This window comes from Muscardinus avellanarius (genome assembly GCF_963383645.1).
Source record: "Muscardinus avellanarius genome assembly, chromosome: 10".
Classification (NCBI taxonomy): domain Eukaryota; kingdom Metazoa; phylum Chordata; class Mammalia; order Rodentia; family Gliridae; genus Muscardinus; species Muscardinus avellanarius.
The window spans coordinates 53,914,257-53,935,329 of NC_137796.1; the positions used below are offsets into that span (position 1 = coordinate 53,914,257).

The 21,073-nt window shown below is 45.1% G+C and overlaps 1 protein-coding gene across 1 annotated transcript in view; it reads left to right on the plus strand.

Annotated features, from left to right (window-relative positions):
* Positions 1 to 5,065: 5,065 nt before the first annotated feature.
* Positions 5,066 to 21,073, plus strand: part of LOC308268473 (cytochrome P450 2B11-like) — a gene marked incomplete at both ends in the record, with an annotated part of 45,066 nt that continues 29,058 nt past the window's right edge. Inside the window, 3 exons of the mRNA XM_080703597.1 lie at positions 5,066 to 5,236; positions 20,554 to 20,716; positions 20,803 to 20,952. Coding sequence (XP_080559723.1) covers positions 5,066 to 5,236; positions 20,554 to 20,716; positions 20,803 to 20,952 — 484 coding nt within the window. The remainder of the gene's footprint in view (positions 5,237 to 20,553; positions 20,717 to 20,802; positions 20,953 to 21,073) is intronic.

Genomic DNA, 21,073 nt, shown 5'->3' on the forward strand with positions numbered 1-21,073 from the left:
CCAAAAACATACACTGGAAAAAAGATAGCCTCTTCCACAAATGGTGTTGGCAAAACTGGTTAACCATATGCAGAAAATTGGAAATTAATCCCACACTCTCACCCTGCATAAGAGTCAATTCAAGATGGATCAAAGACTTGGAAATCAAAACAGAGACCTTGAAGCTCCTTGAAGAGGGCATAGGTCCAACACTGCAACACATAGGCACAGATAAACACTTTCTCAACAAGACCCCAAAGGCACAACAAATTAAAAGGAGAATCAATACGTGGGATTGCATGAAACTGAAGAGCTTCTGTTCAACAAAGGAAACTGTCAAGAACCTCAACTGAAAGCCAACAGAATGGGAGAAGATTTTTGCCACCTACACCTTCGATAGAGGTCTAATATCTAGAATATACAGAGAACTCAGGAAACTCAACACTAAGAAAACAAAGCATCCAATAACAAAATGGGCAAGCAAACTAAATAGACACTTCACGAAAGAAGAGAGTCAAATGGCCAATAAATGCATGAAAAAATGCTCAACATCACTGGCAATCAGAGAGATGCAAATCAAAACTACCCTGAGATTTCACCTAACTCCAATTAGAATGGCAATCATTGAAATCACAAACAACAACAGATGCTGGCGAGGATGTGGAGAAGTGGGAACTCTAAAACATTGTTGGTGGGATTGCAATTTGGTGCAACAACTTTTGAAAACAGTATGGAGAATCCTCAGAAGAATGGGAAAAAATCTACTCTTTGATTCAGCAATACCAATTCTGGGTGTCTACCCAAAAGAAAGGAAACCAAACTACCAAACGAATGCATGTGTATCTATGTTCATAGCTGCACAATTCACCATAGCCAAACTATGGAACCAGCCAAGATGTCCATCAACAGATGAATGGATTACAAAACTGTGGGACATGTACACAAATTAATTTTACTCGGCCATCAAAAAAAGCTCAATTACATCATTTTCAGGGAAATGGATGGAACTGGAGGACATTATGCTAAGTGAGATTAGTCAGTCACAAAAAATAAGAAAGCAGATGCTTTCCCTAATATGTGAAAGCTAAGGAGAAATGGATTATAGGAGGAACTCTGATGAAACAGGAAATCCTATAGAGGAGCAAACAAAACAACCTAAATGAGGGGGTGGGAGGTGAGAAGGATCTTCTATTGTGAACATTTCTAGAATTCCTTACAACATTATCTTATAAAACAACCCAAACATTATTTTTTTAAGATTTTTTTCTTTTTTGTTGTTGTTGTTGGTACTGGGGGTGGAACCCAGAGGCTTTCTACTTCCGGGCTATACTCCCAGACCCATTTTATATTTTATTTGGAAACAGGGTCTCACTAAGTTGCTGAGAGCCTCACTAAGTAGCTGAGGCTGGCTTCGAACCTGTGAAATCCTTTGGTCTCAGCCTCCCAAGCGCGGGGATTACAAACGTGCGCCACCACGCCTGGCTTAAACTTATTTTTAAGTTGCATAATAAACAAGCACATGGAAGAATAAAAAATATGAGTATGGCTTCTTAACCCTGCATATCCATGTATCTCTCCACAAGGAAAACATACTGGTAAATTTTAGGGGAAAGGATTTAAAGAACCCTCAGGAAGTCCTAAAACTGCTCAAGGGAATTTGGCAACAGCAAAATAGCTATCAGGTGTTGTTAGGGGCATCAAAAGGGGATTATCTGCAAGGTGCAAGGAAACTCCAAAGCTGATGGTGAAGCAAAAAAGGATTTCCCAAAAGCTTCTTGTCATGTCCATCCACTTGATGACACCCTTACTCCTCCCTTGGGTATCTTACCATGTCTCTTCCTATGATCCCGAGGAGCAAGAGTGGCTAAAAAGGGAAAAGGCAACTGACACCTAGGAAAGTGAATGCTACTGCCTGATAATTACACAACCATCCCTTACAGGCTCGAGTCAACTATTGTAGGGGAGTAATGAATCCACCCACATCCAGCGAGAAAGCCTTGAGAAGCTTCTCAGCTGGTACGCCACCTGGCAGCTCTAGCAAAATAATAATAATAATTATTATTATTATTATTATTATTATTATTAATACAGTGATATGTGACCTGCAGCAAAAACAATCCTAAACAAGAGGCTAAACTTCCTCCCAAAATATAGGCTGTGGGAGCAGGCCCCTTAGAAAATGTACAAATTGACCTCTCTGAACTGCCAAAAAGTAACAGGTACCTCATACTACCATAGTATGCACTCAGCCATGGGTCTGAAACTGTAAGAAAATAAACCTTCTTTACTCTAAGATATATGGTCAGATCTTTAGACTATGACTGCAAGAATGCTGATGGATATACATCTGCTCCTTGAAACAAATGGCTTTTGTCACTGGTTTCAGGATTTCCATCAATGAACTCTCCATGTAGGATCAGTGCTTTCTGGTGCAACACACTGCATTCTATCAGAACATGTTTTCTGTTCTTGTTTTCCACCTAAAAACTTGATACCTTTCCATATTCACTAAGTATATTTCTTACTATAGTGATTGACCTTTGCATTTTGAAGTGAGATAGAATATCTGGCATGAATTTATTTTTCCTTCACCACTGTTTCATGGCTTCAAGATCATCATTATCATAGATCTTAGCACCTTAAATATATCACTCTTTTTCTTTTCCTTATTAAGCTGTTCACATACATTATGACTTTTCTTAGTATATCTGAATGGTCAATATCCCTACTCTTGTGCTTTGAGACCATTTTTAGTAAACTAAGGGTGATGTGATCCCAAGGACTGAGCTAGAGCAACACTTAATCTGATGATCGAAATGGCTGCTGAGTGACAATGGGCAGGTAAAACATCCATTGCAAAGGCATTAGACAAAGGGACAATGCATGTCCTGGGTGGGATGAACGGAGGTAGTGAGAATTTCAGCATACTACTCAAAATGGTGCACAATTTAATATGTATGACTTGTTTAATTCAGGAATTTTCCATTTAATATTTGGAGACTGCAGTTGGCCACAGATAACCAAAATGTCAGAAAGTGAAACTGGATAAGAAAGGGAACTCCACATTTTGGAAAAAAGTAATTTTTTTCATTCACAGGTTCACCACAGTAGGTAATTTATCTCCAAATAAATCATGTCTTGATTCTTACCATATGTGAGAAGGAAGAAACTTTGGACTGCTAGAACCAGTTAAAACTTTGGAGTTATTAGGATGGAGTGAATATATTCTGTTTGTGAGAAAGACCAGGAGTTTTGGAGGACAAGATGTTGAAGTGCTATGGTCCCCTCCAAAATTCATGCTGACATTTAATTGCCATTGTAACAGTATTAAGAGGAGAGACATTCAAGTGGTGATGAGGTTATGAGGGCTGCACCATAAGGAATGCATTAACATCAACACTGTGGGAGTGGTCACATGCACAAGTGTGTGTGTGTGTGTGTGTGTGTGTGTGCGCGTGCGCGCGCGCGCACACACACACACACACACACACACACACTTCTTTCTTCCTGTCTTAGGCAAGCCCCTTGTCCTTCTGCCATGTTAGCCTCCAGAATCAAAACAAATTTCTCTTCATTACCCATTGCTCAGTCTCACATATTCTGTTCCAGCAGAAAACAGACTAAAACACAGTTTCTGCATGCCTGAGCTTAGGATCTTGAGGGAGAAACAGAGACACTGAGTCAGAGAGCAATCTCAAGAGAGAGAGAATTTGCTGTATCATGTAGATGGCCAGCGGCAGGGAGGGAACCACCCAGATATAGTCAGTGATCAGAGACCAACAGGACAAACTGCTCCACCTGCCAGGTCTTTGTCTCCCTTTCTTTCTCAACCTGATATACTCCTCAGGGTCTGATCTCTTGCTCCTCCTTCTTATCCTCCCATCACTACTATCTGTGGCCATCATAGAATGGACACTGAAGGGGGCACAGGTGAGAGAATGACACTGAACATCCACAGTCCTTACAAAGGCAAGGACTAAGCAGGGCATGGTGACACACATTTGTAACCTCAGCATTTGGGAGCCTGAGATAGGAGAATCGCAGTTCAAGAACAGCCTCAGATACTTAGTGAGGCCCTTTGCAACTCAATGAAACCCTTTTTCAAAATGAATAAAAATAGGGCTAAGGAGCCGGGCGTTGGTGGCGCACTCTTGTAATCCCTGCGCTTGGGAGGCAGAGACAGGATCGCGCAGGTTCGAAGCCAGCCGCGGGCGCTGGCTTAGGAGACCCTGTTTCCAAATAAAAATGTAAAAATAGGTCTGGGAGTGTAGCCCGGAGGTAGAAGGGCTTCCAGGAACCCCAGTACCACCAAAAAAAATAGGGCCAAGGGTGTAGCTCGGAGGTAGAAAGCCCCCCTGGGTTCAATCCACAGTACTAAAAAAAAAAAAAAAAAAAAAAAAAAAGACAAGGACTAGGAGATACATAGATACACAAGCACAAACACAACCAGCACACACAGACCACGGACATGAACAGACATCACCAGCACCTCCATAACTGAATGAAAACACAGCTTCATATATGCAGGAAAATAAATACTTACAAGCCCCCCTACGTATAAGGAGAGAAACATCAGCACACCCAGACCCAAACACCCAAACACACACCTGTACCTTAACAGAGAACATCCTTCACATACAAAAGCATGAAAGCACACACCATTGCAAGTGGGCCTGGAAAAATGCATGCCAGCATAAAGAGATAATTCTAAGTAGCCAAGTATATGCTCACACATGCCCACTAAAATAAACACACACAAATGCATGCCATCACACCATCCAATGCTCCTTGGTATCACTTTCACAGTATCACCGCCAACATCACAAACACACACTCCTGTGAACCTTGGTAACAGTTGAAAAGTATCTCCCTAACATTTAGGGAGAGTGAAGGAATAATTGGCAGGAGAACAGGCTGCCCAAGAGGGAAGTATGGGTGCTCTGCAGCTGTCTTCTAAGTTCACTCTCCTGCACAATGAGAGGGAGGCGGGGAGTGGATGAAGATGCGTAATTGGTTGGGAGGCAGGCTCAAGATAAAAGGCACAAATAGAAGCTGCAGTGAAGTAGAAGGTGATCAGAAGAGGACCATGGAGCTCAGCATCCTTCTACTTCTTGCTCTTATCTCAGGCCTCTTGCTTCTCCTGGTCACAGGTTGTCCAAAGGCCCATGGACATCTCCCACCAGGCCCCCGTCCTCTGCCCTTCTTGGGGAACCTTCTGCACATAGACAGAGGAGGCCTACTCAGTTTCTTCCTGCAGGTGAGTCACAGATGAATAGGGCCCCAAGAGAGGCTGGTCTCTGATTGAGACTTGGGGATCACTTGGTAAGGAAAGAATGTGAGGCCGAGTCATGATGGATGGTGGTCAGATTGTTAGAACTATCCTTCCTTGCTTTGAATTGCATGGGGCATTGTTCCAGTGAAACAAGAGGTGTGCAGATGTGTGAGGGTGTGAGCCACCAGTGTGCAATTCCACTCTCTCTGACATCCTCTGCCTTGGGGCCTGCCTGTCCTCCAAAGAGAGGAAAAGGGCAGGAGCACCAGTAAAATAGATTTTGCTTCTGCCAACAAGAGACAGCAAAGGCTGGCCTGACTCTGTGCCGGGGCAAAGGAAAGGGAGAGCAGAGGAGAGTTTGTAACACTACTCACAATAACCAAATTATGGAATCATCCTAGCTGTCTGTCAGCAGAGGTAGGGATGGTGAAAATGTGTGGAAATATACATAACGGAATTTTATTCTCTACAAAGAAAAACAAAATTATGTCATTTCTAGGATACTGGCTGGAGAACTAAAGAATCAGCTAGTCTCAGAAAGTCAAGAATTGATGTTTTCTCTCATGTGGAAGCTAGAGAGAAAAATTTAGGAAACAAAAAGTACTTTGGATAACTAAGGAGAGAGACCAGGAGAATAGTGAAAGGGCATAGTGGGAGGCGGGGAGGGGAAAAGGAAGAACTTATAAAAGAAAGGTTCAGATTATGCTGTGCCCATGCATGAAGGTATCACTACCAATCTCACTGTTCTTTATGGGGAAGGGGTGTAGCAAGCTAAGACCTGTGTGCATGTTTATTTTTACTATTTGAACCTCACAGTGACATATAATTACAATGCACCAATAAAAGAATGACTATTAATAGTAATAAACATAATGCGCCACAGCGGATGCTGACACTCCACATTGTTTATCAGGTTCTATGTCTCTGCTTTGATGCATGATTTCATGTTTAACTATCTACTTACTTACTGATAACCAATTAGCATCCACAATCTCCTTGCCAATGGGAAAAATGAATCACCAAGAACAACTTCCAACTACCCCTACCACAGAGACCACACTCTGGAATCTTGGACTTGTTATCCCCTTGCTTTTAGTGAATGAGATTTCTTATCAATGGCCTATATATTTACTGCATATAGGGGTTTCTTGGAGGTTCTTGGTATCAAACCCAGGGCCTTGAACATGCTAGTGCTCTACAACTGAGCTGCACTCTCAGGCACTATGCCATTGTTTGTTTGTGGTACTGGAGATTGAACCCAGGATTGAATCCTACCTCCAACCCTTATTAAATTATTGCTTTGAAACAGAGTCTTTCTAGGTTGCTGGAAGTCCCATTACATTGCTGAGGCTGTCCCTGAACAAGCAATTCTCCTGTCTCAGCCTCCCAAGTACTGGAATTACAGGTGTGCACCACCATGTCAGGCACCATTGTCTCTTAAAGAAAACTATTTGAAAGTATAAGATACATACACAAATATGGCCCTTAAATTAAAATTATCTGATTAGAGAATATATAAATGGCTTTAATTTATATTTATGCTAAATACATATAGAGACTGTATAATATATGCATATATATAGACAGTCTAGTCAAATCATGTGTGGTCTTTGGTTATAAGTTACATGTTACGCACTTCACCTGATAGACACAATGTAACTGGGTCACAAACTCTCAAATTATGGATTTTTTTTAAAGATGAGTTCTACAGAAAAGCTAGAGTCTCATGATTAGATAAGATATTGTTTGAGTTGTTTCATCACTGAGTGGAGCTCATAATTTTATATAGCAAGAACAGTGACAAGATTTGGTAAACTGGGTATAAACTCAGTTTATTTAAAATCTGGACAAAGACATCTTCACACAATTTACTGACTACCTCTTTGAGGAAGTTTCCCAAGTGCCAGGAGGCTAAGCGGGCACCAACCAGTCCTCCACCAACAGAATTTTCTGCCTCATCATCTTCTGGTGTCTTTTTCCTCCTTTTTTCATGGGAGCTCATGAGGTAAATGATAATCACAATACTTTAGAAACCCTGAAACAAGTTAAATTGACCATGAAACTCTTACCTGCCTAAAATGTATTTTTTGGGAAGAATCTTGTGGGCCATCTTGTTAGATAGTAAAAAAAAAATTGAGACTTGTTAGGAAGGATATTGAAGGCATTTTTTTTTCCAATGGGGAAGGATTGAACACTAGTTGATCTCTGAAATCCTTTTCCATTTTAAGACTATTACTGTTTCTTATGAAAATAGTCCGGGATATTCACAAGCTTTTTAAATCTGTGCTTCTCATTTGTCAGAAAGATCAAATTAACATCCTGCCATAATAACACAAAGGTGTTACATCTAGTCACTACAGTAACAACAGTCTTGAAATAATGAGTGAAGGAGGCTACTAGAGGTTAGACATAGAATCGCCAGGAAATTGCTGCCAGCACTGCTCTGTGGTTGCCCCTCTACCTGTGGTTGCTGCAATTAAAGAATTATTCAAACCCACTTCCCCTGTATGCTACAAACAGTGGTAGATTTAGAAGGTAAACTTCAGGCTATGCTCTTGAATTCAGAAATGGGTGCTAAGAAGTCAGACTTGAAAAGAGCTTCCAAGACTGAATGGAATGAGGATGCTTATGGAGAGGAAGCCACTTCTGAGGGTGTTGGGGGTGAGGAAGGAGCAGGCCCAGGTGAATGAGACAGCGTGACAGCTGGGGGGGGGTGGAATTATGGCAGTATGTCAGGGGGCTGCTTGACTGAAGCCTAGGGGAGCAGCAGTGGTCCAGTTGGGCAGGCAAGATAGAGTATCTCAGTGTGCTTCCTGTTGCTACAACAAAGTACTTTATAAATTAAAGAGGTTTGTTTAGCTCGTGGATTGAAAGGTTGACAGTCCAAGATCAGGCAGCTCCATCTATTCAGCCTCTGGTGAGGATCCATTTAGCTGCATCGCTATATGGTGGAGGACCAGAAAGGGAACCTGCTATGTGCAGGAGAAGCCAAGCATGTTGGGTGGACTTGCTTCATAAATACCTACTCTTTCAAGAACTAGCTGATGAAGAAGGAGAAATAAGAGATGAGCAAATAAGGCAACCTAACTGAGGGGGATGGGAGGGGGATGAGAGGGGGAAGCGGGAAATTCCCTATGAACATAAGGTTCATTTGTGAACATATCAAAGTCAATCAGTAAACCCAACATGAGAAGGAGGGAGGGGAGGGAATTGGGGAAGGGATAAATAAGTGATTTGTGCATGTACCCTAGTAAAATGTATGACTACACTGTACCAATAAAAATTTTAAAAGAACCAGCTCACTCTGAGAGACCCTACTGAGATTAGGGCACCTTTAACCTAATTACTTCACACACCTTTTCAATGCTCTATCCCTTTTCAAAATGGTGTTAGGAATCAAACCTCCAGCACATGCATCCATAGCATGTGAAACAGGCAAGAAACAAGGGGTAATTGGCTCAGATAGAAAGATCTGGATGTGAATGCTGGATACCTGCAGTGGGGAAACCCAGAAACAATGAGCACGGTTTCCTCAGACATGTCTGTGAGGCTGAAGTCTGATTTAAACACAGATGTTAATGGCTGTATCAATTCCAACCTTTATGCTAGGAGGCCTGGGGGCTGCCGGTCTACGCCCTGGAATATTTTCTGAAGGCCTCAGTTTGTGACTCAGGAAGCCTGAGGCCATTCTCCCAGGTACTTGTGGTATCTGGAAGAGGTTTTGAGGAGATTTTGTCCAGATGCAGATATTATTAATATTAATTTCTTATACATGAAAAAATTCAGCTGGTCAGAAGGAGATGATAAAAGATAAACTATACCCTGTAACAATTTCGACATTTGGATTTTGTCACACCCATAACCCAGTTGTACCAGAACAGTGGGTTAGGTTGCAGACAGACCAAAGAATGTTCTAAGAGACAGCATTGGAGGCATATGGTGTGTTGGGGAAAATTTACCCACCATCATGACTGAGTTCAGTGGCAGCAGACCGCAAATAGCACCTCCATCCCACAGGTTGCTTCACCAAGCAGCGCCTTCTTTTCCTTGTGGTGCTTTGTCCTGTGTTGTCTGGCTGGATGAGTCACACATATCTTTCCACACCTGTGCCCACTCAGAGAGGAATCGTGCTGCAGATGCAGTAACACCACTAGCATTGGTGTGCTTATTAGGCTTTTATGACCATCATCCCAAGGAGCAGCTGTCCTGGTGCACGTGCAGGAAAGTTGTTTACTGCAGACAACCCTAACATGTCCCAGTTCCCAGTGTGCCTATCCTTCAAGATGATATGTGTCAGGACTTGCTGTCATTATTTCCTTAACTTGGGCTAGGTTTTTGGAAACAGAAAGTAGACATGCAGGGCTGGGCATGATGGTGCATGCTTGTAATCCCAGCATTTGGGAGGCTGACACAGGATTACTAAAGTAGCCTCAGCTACTAGTGAGGCCTTTTGCAACTCAGTGAGACCCTGTTTCAAAATAAGGAATAAAAAGTCAGGTTGGAGGTGTAGCTCAGAGGTAGAATTTCCCTGGGTTCCATCTCCAGCACCAAAAAAAAAAAAAAAAAAAAAGGAGACATGCATAGAAGGGTGTTTTACCATCTCCCCTTTTATTACAAACAATACCATTTTTAAATCAAAGCTGTCTGGATTTCAGTAACAATTTCACAGTAATAATTTAAATTTTCTATGCTGGGCATGGTGGCGCACGCTTGTAATCCCCACGCTTGGGAGGCAGAGACAGGAGGATCGCGCTGGTTCGGAGCCAGCCTCGCTGGCTTAAGAGACTCTGTTTCCACATAAAAAATGTTAAAAAATAGGTCTGGGAGTGTAGCCCATGGGAGTGTATACTGGAGGTAGAAGGGCTTCCAGGAACCCCAGTACTACCAAAAAAAAAAATTCTAGCCAAATTAAAAGCCTATGTAGTAAGATTCTATTCTTTTGGGTATTATTTCAGTGACATTGAAACTCCTATTTTTGGCCAAAAGAATTGTGAGGAAAGTGGAATTTTATGTGTTTTTTTTGCTTGTGTTTGTTTGTTTGTTTTTGGTGGTACTGGAGTTCCTGGAAGCCCTTCTACCTCCGGGCTACACTCCCAGACCTATTTTGTACTTTTTTATTTGGAAACAGGGTCTCTTAAGCCAGCACGGCTGGCTTCGAACCTGTGCAATCTTCCTGTCTCCGCCTCCCAAGCATGGGGATTACAAGCGTGCGCCACCACTCCCGGCTATGTGGTCTTCTTTTGATGAGGACATTGAGGGTTATTTGTTGTCTTTTTCTCATTGCAAAGGAATTGCTTTGCTATCCTTGCCTTTGTGCATAATCTTTCTACCATGACACAGTTGGATTCAGCTCCTAGATGTTTATCATTACTTAGAATCTAATATAAATTTTTTGCTACTGGCAGATCAGTCTGTGAAGGAGATAAGGTTTTGAAAACACTACAACATTAAGAGAAGCCAAGACATAAAAAGCAAATATATAGTACCAAGTTATATCAAAACTTGAACAGAGTTAACCTCTAACACACAGGAGTTTGGTGCTGTGACTTGGGTCATAGTAAATGAAAGATGGTCCAAGATATGGCTGGAGTGATCACAGTAGGCTATTTGGCCACAGAGAGACATATTGTGCTAGGAATACTTTACAGTACTCTACAGTTCAGATATCATTCATAAATTCTTTATTGCTGTTAAGAATAAATGATTGGAAATAATATTAAGATATTACAAGTAGTAAAATAGACTGCTAAGATGATGGACATAACAATCCTGAGCAATTGTAAAGTACACTGTCTAGTATTACACATGTGTATCTTCATGACGTGTTATAACACATGATAATTTATTAGGGAGGAAGTCTTTGTAAAAAGTCAATTGTATATTAATGGTCTCTGAATCTAAAGTGCTTTTCAACTTCTGCCTCAAAGAAAACTCATTTTCCTCTATTTTAAATAGTAATTCTTTAATAGCTTTTAAATGTTTTCCCCCATTCTTTTCCTTTCTCTTTAGACCAACCCGTTTCCCCCATTCCTTCATCTATTGCTTCATCTACCAGAGAATCTGGGTTTTGGCATGGCTAATCCTCATTTGTTACTTCCGGTTTTCTTGTAGAAAGTTTAGGAGACAGTGTGATTGAGGTCTTTTAAGGATCATGCATTGCCCCTTGAGTAGGATTGACTCCAGAGTAGTCTTCCTGTCTCATTGTTGGGGATTCTTAAATGTCTAATGTGTATCGTTTACACTGGAAAGGCCTCCCGGGCCCCCCAAATGTACTCAACTTCTTACTATATGTTTTCATGCATATAATGGGATGATATCTATGGCAAGGCTACATTTACCAGAGCACAGAGCTGAACACAGTGCCTAGCACACAGGAGGTGCTCAGTGAGTGTGTATACATGGATGAGTGGAGGAACAAGTCAGTGAAAGCACAGGCTCCGGACCCTCCCGCCTCATTGACTTTTACCACAATGGCAGAAGCCCCAACTGCCTATTATTTTATTTTAGTTGCTTTCCATATATCACGAGGATATGTTGTTGTCCCTGTTGAGTTTTGGCTTCGCTGGGACAAGTTCCCCCTTTCTTCTTGCCTATTTCTCCACTTTTGGAGCAGATATGTCTTTCCTACGCCTGTCTCACCATTATATTTTGGAAGTCCTTATCTTGTGCAATTTCACAGTCTTGCACCTGGAGGGAAAGTTGCCTCAGGGTGTTGCCGACTAATCTCAGTTGGGTCGTTATTGTCAGCTCCCGGTCAAATCCTCAGAAAGATGGGGCAAAAGGCAGGTGGAGTTCTGCAGAAGGCTATCTGCAGCAATTCTTTCCCCTCTATGAATTCCCTAAGTTTTTAGGTACGGCGCTTGGGAAAGAATTTGAGGTGGACAAAGGCTTCTTGAGCCAATGACAATTTATTACAGGAACCCAGAGAAATTTATACCCTTCACCAGTGAGATTAATAATAGGAGAAAAAGGAAAGGGAAGGGGGGCAATCACAGCAAAACAATAGTAAATTACATATAAACAAAGTAAATGACTAGTCCAGCATTTAGGAGATTAACTCCTCCGATATCGCAGCAGGGCAGGTCCAAAGGTAAATTCCAAAGGCAATACAGGCACGCCCAAGGCCCAGGGCTTGGAGAATACGCCTTCTCATGGAATCTTCTTTTGCTTTCTTTTTTGAAGTTTCCATCTATATCCAAATGACAAGCATGGGGAGATGTGGCGTCCAGGGAGATGCGATGGGCGTCTCTCAGATCTCATCCGCCTTGCCTTCTGAAGTCTGAAAGCTTACAAAAACTCACAACACAGCTTGGCAAATAAGACACCACAAATAACACTGTGAAGTTCTTGGATTTAGTTGTCAGATGTATTTCCTTGACTGCTGAACACTCTTTTTTAGACAAAAAGCCTATTAAAGGCCTATTGGTCTCTAATAATCCATTTCCTTATCACAAACCCTCTGCAACCTGCTTCTAACTTTCTAATTCCTTTCTTTCCCAGTCGGGACGTTCTTATGATAAGCTCTTCTTCATGAAAAAGTGCTTTCTTACTCTTACGGTATTTCCTTTCCTTCATACATATATATTTAGAATATCTGTCCTTTATTTTGTCACTTTCATTTCTAGCCATGCGGCATTCTCACTGTCTCGGGGACACTCCTACTGGGCGTAAAGGTCAACAATCTTTCTCCTTGGCTCTATTGTATTTTGGCAATTAAGCTGTCCTTCAGTCAAATTGCTTTGAAGTCACACCCAAAGTTTCTAGGCAGGGTCTCAAGGGTAAACAGGGTTACCTTGAACTGAGCTAGTTAATGGCTTAATCCTGAGTTAGTGATAAAGTGAGGGTCTGAGCTGGAATGCTTATTACAGCATCTGAGTTCTGGCCAGTTTTTTCATTACTATTGAGCAAAGCCAAGGACGTTTATTTCCACGGACTCAATTTCTGATCTCACTGATAAGTAAAATAAAAAATTAAATGCGAGTAAAATAAAAATAAGTGAGTACGGCGGAGTGTGAAAAACACGAGAGAGGTCCGGTACACGTGGCATGTAAAGTTTTAATGGCACGGCTCTCCCGGGGATCAGGGCGAGGCACCGTGGGGCCCGCGCGCCTGTCCGAAGCTAGAGGACGCGGGCTCTCCTTTTAAAGGCATGCATCTCGCGAGATGGGGGTTTACTCGCGGGAATGTCCAATTCTCGCGGGGGTTTCAGCCCCTCCCTTGCCCTGCAGAGGTCATGTGACACAAAGTCACATGAGTGCAGGACCCAACTTAACATTCCGGCCTTTTGATGGTAGGGATAATGGATGACGATTGGACCCTCTAGCTTCTTCCTGCTGTCAAGGGGCGTCGTCAGGGGCCCCAGGCCGGGAGGAGTCGGGAGTCCAGTCCCCCAGAAGGGGATGCAGGTGGGTGCATAGCTGCAGTGCGAATTGGAGGTTACCCTGGACAGCTTAGTGATGTGCGCTTGAGGAGGCTTGAACAGGCAAGGGCTATTAAAGAAAAAAACAAATCATGAGATTGAGCAGGCGACCAAAAAGGAGACTGGTTTACTCAGTACCTGGAGAGCTACCCTGAGCTGGCAGAGGATGGAGGTTGAGGGATCCAGGAGTCATCAGTCTTCAGCCAGGCTGAGTAGGGCCAGCGGCGGGGCCTGGTCTGGAAAGGTGCTCCCCCTGTGTTGAGGCACCTGGGGCTCACCCTTTTCCAAGGGCATTGTTCCAGTGGCCCTCCTGGCCACATGCCGAGCAGTTAGGCGTGGCTTTGCCCCACTTGAGGCAGGCTCCTGGAGGTAGTTGTTGTTGCAGTCCTCCACACGTAGGTGGTGCTCCAGGGGGCTGAGCCGCCACCGCCAGCCAAAGGGCAGCTACCAGGGATCTGCTTTTTGGCAAAGTCGGAGTGTATGCTCCATTTCCGCCTGTTTCTCTCTGGAATTAAAACTTAGATGCTATGTTAAGGTTCTGTCAGCTGTGACGGACCTATACTCACAAAGAGCGCGTCCCGGGGCTGGTGTCTGGCAAAAATGGCAACGCAGACTCCTCACGGGCAGAGGGTGTCGCCCCAGCCCCGGCGTTTCCCACAGCACCTAGGGCGCGCCCACGCGGGCCGCCCAGCAAAATTGCAGTCTGGCGCAGGCCAAGATGGCGACTGTGACATCACCAGGCAGTGACTACGCGCCATCACAAAATGGCAGCTGGCGGGAAAATAAATGGAAGCTGATGGGGGAGAGCATTTGGAAGGATACCAGACCGCTTATAAAAGTTCCTAACTATTCCTGGGCCACCGCAACCTATTTCCCAACTCGTATCAAGGCAGACAGGCTCTCAGGGCATCTGCTAGTATAAAGGTTCGACTCCCCATAATTGGTTCGCGGGCGGAAACGAAGAACAGGAAATGGGCGTCCCCGATTTCCCTGCTCAATCGTTCAGAAACAGAGGTTAAGAGATAGGGAAGAACGTCTTCATTCCTTCTCAAAACCGGAGGATGACCTGGTCATCCGCAGGGTGGTCCCAGTGGACCGGGGGACAATGGGTCACCAAGCGCTTGGATTTTTGGGTCCCAGTGGACCGGAAGACCCAAGTCCGGAACCCGCTAACCAAGGGAAGGAGGCAGTTTACCGGAGTGAAGTGTTGCCAGCCAGTGCTGGCTGCGACAGAAGCGCTGAGAAGCTGCTGGGAGCGTGGTGGAGCTGGGGCGCATGGATGCCGGTGGCTGGTGTGGACGGCACTGGCGGCTGGCGCAGGCAGGATCAGTGGGGGTGCGCAGGCGGCATGGCTTGCCGGGCCCGCGGCGTGGAGACAAAATGGCTTCCAGGCACGTGGCAGTCGCTGAGGCTGGGCCCCGAGGAGCACCGCCAGTGAGCCTGGCTTGGGCGGGTGAAACGGAGCAGCAGCAGCAAGTAGAGCTACGCCTGGCGCGGGTGACTGTGGCGGACACCGAAGCCGGCTGTGCGCCGCCCAATGAGCCAGCCTGGGGCGGGCGGGGCAAACCGGCCAGAGGTCCCGGCGGTGACCGGAGAACCAAGCTGGAACGGTGCTTTAGGAGGTCCAAGCGGCAGGCAGAGGTCCTGGCCCGCGCAGGCAGTTGGCAGGCAGAGCAAGTGCCAAGCTGCCTGGCTCGGGCCGGAAAGATGGCCGCCGACTCCTAGGATTGGTTAGGAGTGGAAAGTGGGAGGGATTAAAGATTGTGAGGCCTCCAGTGAGGCCATGAGGTGGGAGGGGTTAAAGATGGCAAGGCCTCCAGTGAGGCTATGAGGTGGGAGGGGTTAAGGATGGCGAGGCCTCCAGTGAGGCCATGAGGTGGGAGGGGTTAAAGATGGCGAGGCCTCCAGTGAGGCCATGAGGTGGGAGGGGTTAAGGATGGAGAGGCCTCCAGTGAGGCCATGAGGTGGGAGGGGTTAAAGATGGCGAGGCCTCCAGTGAGGCCATGAGGTGGGAAGGGTTAAGGATGGAGAGGCCTCCAGTGAGGCCATGAGGTGGGAGGGGTTAAGGATGGCGAGGCCTCCAGTGAGGCCATGAGGTGGGAGGGGTTAAGGATGGTGAGGCCTCCAGTGAGGCCATGAGGTGGGAGGGGTTAAAGATGGTGGGGCCAAGATGGCGGCCCCCCAGTGATTCCACGTGTCCAAGATGGCGGGCCAAAGCTGGCGACCCCCCCCCCCAGTAATTCCATGTGGCTGCTTACCGGAATGGCCAGGCCCAGGCAGCAGGGGTGGGCAGGCACAGGGTGAAGGGCACCAGGGCACGAGTCCGAGTGGAGGAACCAGCTGGAGCGCGGGCTGGACTTGGCGGGCTGGGGGCTGTTTAGCAGAGTGGCGGCCGCCTAGATGGAGGAGGCAGGCGGCCCCGGCAGGCGGGTCTAAGCAACGCCAGGCGTGGAGAAGACATAGGTGCACGGCGTGGCGCAGTCCGCGGGTGGCGCGGTCCCATTCCAGCGGCGGCGGCGTGGGCAGGCGGGAACGGCGGTTTTAGGAGGTCCAAGCGGCAGGCAGAGGTCCTGGCCCGTGCAGGAGGTAGTCCACGCAGGCACGGGGCAGCAGCGGCGGCAGTGGTGGGAGCAACGCCTGCAAGCGGAGCACTGGTGTGGGACCTCGCAGTCAGCTGCTGGCGGGTCGGAGAGTCCGGGGCTCAAAAAGAGAGTAAAAATAAAAAGAGAAAAAAGGAAAAAAACGAAAAAAAAAGAAAAAATGGGGAGGGACCCAAGAGTTCTCCCGGTTCGGCACCAAATGATAAGTAAAATAAAAAATTAAATGCGAGTAAAATAAAAATAAGTGAGTACGGCGGAGTGTGAAAAACACGAGAGAGGTCCGGTACACGTGGCATGTAAAGTTTTAATGGCACGGCTCTCCCGGGGATCAGGGCGAGGCACCGTGGGGCCCGCGCGCCTGTCCGAAGCTAGAGGACGCGGGCTCTCCTTTTAAAGGCATGCATCTCGCGAGATGGGGGTTTACTCGCGGGAATGTCCAATTCTCGCGGGGGTTTCAGCCCCTCCCTTGCCCTGCAGAGGTCATGTGACACAAAGTCACATGAGTGCAGGACCCAACTTAACACTCACATCATCAGAGCAATTCGTGTAGAGAGTTAAAAGAATACCAAGAGAATAATAGTTATGAAGGATATCTAAAGTGGGGGATATTTTTTGCCAGAGACGATACCTCTTTCTCGGGGCTTTTTGCCGATTTTTACTATGTGGAGTGGGGGTCCTCAACACATAGATGCCGAGGCAGCAGGATGTCTTGGCATCAGGGTGACTCATGCCTCAGATTATAAGTGATATTTTAGACATTTGAGTGGATTCCAGGGTGACTTAAGACTTTGGGTGATACTGGGATGGAATAAGTGTATTTTGAACATGACAATGACATGAATTCAAGGAGCTAGAGGTAGAATGCCCTGGTCCAAATGCATCCCTCCAAGTTTGTGTGTTGGAAACTTAATCCCAGTGGAACACTGTTAGACTTTCAAAAGGTTATTAGGAGGCTCTGCCTCGTGAATGGATTCTCATTATCATGAGATGGGTTTGCTATGGAAGTGAGTTCACATCCTCTCTCTTGTGTGCACCTTCTTTTGTCCCTCCGCCTTCTGCCATGGGATGACACAGAAAAAAGGCCCTGCCAGATGCAGACCCCCTTGACCTTGGACGGCCCAGACCCACGCGCTGTAAGAAACAAGTCTCTGCTCTTTCTAAAGTGTCTGTTCAGCCCAACATTATACCACAGCAGCACAAAATGAGGAAAACTCAGCATGAGGAAGTCACCTATGCACAGGTGCAAAGATGATAAGAGGAAAAGTGATGTCTAGTGGGTAGAGGGCTGGAGATCTCTTATCTCCAAAGCCCATGCTCCCCCAGACTAAAGCCACTCAATGGCTTAAGTTGGAAATACACTTATATTCTTATATTAAGTGGGAATCCCTTAATATAAGAATTTGATTAAGATGTGGCCGTTCCTCTCCAACTAAGCATGCACACTTTTGCATAACATCTTGAGGATTTATATACCCCTAAAGGTCTCTCATGGACTCTCTAAGGATCGTCAAGGATCTGTGTTCTTCTACTGAATTTGATTGCATAATGGAGGGAGAACGTGCATAGGCAGGTCATGATGGGAAGGGCTGTGGAGGGTGCTCTGTTCCTCTGCCATTTCCCAGTATATTCCCAAATCCTTTTGGAGTTAGAAATTGTGGGTTTACATCTAAGATTCAACTCTTCTTGAGTCTCAGTTTTTCTTCTGTAAAATGAAATACCGACTATAAGAATGTGTGACTCATAAGGCTGTTGTAAGGATAAAACACATTTAGTGTATAATAAGTGTTCATCAAATGACAGCTACTTTGATACACTCATAGATTTATTCATTGATCCAGTAATAATTCACTGGACACCTTCCACTGGAAATATTCCATAGGGGATATTCTCAGCATTGGAGAGGTGGCATTTCAGATAAGCTTGCAAGGTCACCGTACAGTTTATAGACACAGAGGACCAAGAACTAAAAAATTGGGGTGGTATCAAATTAAAAAGCTTCTGCATAGCCAAGAAAACAAGAGCATAATGAGAGAGAGCTAATAATGGGAGGAAATCTTTGCAAACTACTCTTCTGACATGAATATGCAAAGTATATAAAGAACTCATATAAAAAAAAACACCAAAAAAGAGTAACCTGATCAATAAATGGGTAATTGAACTAAATAGGCATTTCTCAAAAGAAGAAATATAAATGGCCAAAGATACATGAAAAAGGTTTAACATGCTTAGTAGTCAGAGAAATGCTGATGAAAACTAACCTAAGAGCTAACTAATCATCAAGAATACAAATAATAAGCTGATCACAGTAGCACATACCTGTAATTTCAGTACTTAGGCTGAGACAAGAGGACCACAGATTGAAGATCCGCCTTTACAACTTAGCGAGGCCCTCTGTTTCAAAATAAAAAATTAAAAGAGCTGAGGATGTAGTTCAAAAATAGAATGCCACTGAATTTGATTTCCAGTATCAAACTATATATATATATGATGTGAAAATGTGGGAGAAAATAACACATATATTACTGATGGGAGCATAAATTAGTACAGCCACTATAGAGTACAGTTCTCCAAAACACTAGGAATGGAGCCACCATATGAGGCAACCATACCACTCCTTTATTTTCAAAACATTTAGTAAAAACCGCTACAGATACATGACTACCCCTGTTCAGAGCAACACAATAGCCAAATTATGGCATCAGACTAGATATCCATCAACAGAAAAAGGGATAAAGAAAATGTTGTACATATACAAAAGAGTTTTGCTCAGACATAAAGAACTATACTATGTCAGTTGCAGAAACTAGAGAATATTTTGCAAAGCAAGATGAGCCAGATTCAGAAGATCAAGGGCCATGTTTCTCTCATACTTGGAAGCCAGACAGAAAAAAAAGAAAAGAAAATGAATCTTGTGAAAGCTGGAGAGAGACAAGAGAAGCAATGGAAGAAACTAGGAAGATAAGGAGCCTAGGTAAAGGGGCAGGAGGGGAAGTAAGCAGAACAAATTATGTTTCATATGAACATAGCAGTATGAATCTCACAATTATGCCAAATCGTAATGCACCAGTAAAAAAAAATTAAATATATTTTATGGTGAACAACTAAATAAATGAAGGAATGGATAAATCAGCTATACTTTAAAACCACCCAAAAAGTAACCAAACCTCTTCCATTAGACCATGTCACCCTTTCTGTATGTCAACTTCTGGTAATTTCCTGCCTCCAAAAGACTCAGAGAAGCCCCCATTCAACGTGCGAGCTCCTGTGTTTCTCTTAGGTTTCAATGCCACCCTATAACAAAACTGGTTCAGAATCACTCTGCAGTGTCGATTCTTAAACCAATCTGCACACGTCCCTCCACCTTCAGGGACACATTGCCATTTCAAGGGTTTTCCCAAGATAATATCCCAAGAGAGCCAGTGGCCAATGGGAAGCCGGCTCTGGGACTCAATCCTCAGGCACTAAACATCTGGCCTCTAGACTCCCCGTAGCCTCTGGAAAGTGACTAGGAGCTCTGCCAAGGTAAATTCAGGGCACATATTTTTTCTACCAACCTCGGTGGTGGTGGGGGGAAAGAACGAAGAGAGCCTGCTTTTCAAGAGGGACAGAAGAATGAATGGCTGGGAGAGAGGAGACCAGGACCCTGTACAGTTTCTTGCTCTCCATCATTCTCACCAGTCTCTTGCTACTTAGGATCTGGGGCTTCCATGCCTCCAAGGGCTGCCTCCTTCCCAGATCCTGGTCTCTGCCCTTCCTGGGGAACATGTTGCAGATAGACCCCAAGGGCTTTTTCAAGTTCTTCCAGGGGGAGAGATCGGAGGAGAACAAGGGGTAGCAGGAAAAGGTGTCAATACTTTTCTCTGGCTGAAAGCAGGTGGTGAGTGGAGTATGAAAAGAGCCCACAACCTGAACAGTATGCCCACTGGAGAAGCTTCTAGACTTCCTATGAGTACACATGGAAGGAAGGTAGACTCTAGGGAGGAATTCTGATAGACTTGAAACTCTGGGCAGGCATGGGGGAAGGAGAGGTCCTGGAGATGGGATGTGTGGAGTGAGCACAATTCATACAGTTCAAAGCTGGGGAGGTTATCAGGAAAGGAAAGAATGCTTGGGGAAGGACATGTGTGAGAGGCTTGAATGTGGCCACCAAGTTCAATTCCAGTTCTTCCCTGATGGGCAGCAGCCAGCGAGGCTCAGGCCACACGAGAAGGGGGGATCTGAGTGTGAACGCAGGAGACCCTCCTCCTGGGTTAGACAGTGGGATCTAGAATCTGCCTCCACAGATGCGGGAGAAATATGGGGATGTCTTCACCGTCTACCTTGGGCCCCGGCCCACCATCGTGCTGTGTGGATATGAGGCAATGCAGGAGGCTCTGGTGGACCAAAGTGAGGCTTTTTCTGGCCGAGGAACCATCACCATCATTGACTCTATCTTCCAGGGAACTGGTGAGTGACAGGCTTAGTGGGGAATGGGGGAGCAGGAGGGAATCCCAAGAGTCCTCCCAACCTTCTCTTCATGCTCCACCTATCAGGTGTGACCTTCGCCAATGGAAAGCCTTGGAAAGTCCTCCAGCGGTTCTGTCTCACCACCTTGAAGGACTTTGGAATGGGGAGGAAGAGCATTGAGGAGCAAATCAAAGAGGAAGCTCAGAGCTTGGTGGAGGATCTGCAGAAATCCCAGGGTGAGTTCCGGGGGCAGAGCAGAGGTCCCTAAAATGCAGATATGGAGAGGGAGACCATGACTCTGATAGAGACCCAGAGACTGAGATACATACAGAGATACATTCAGGGAGAAAAAAAGAG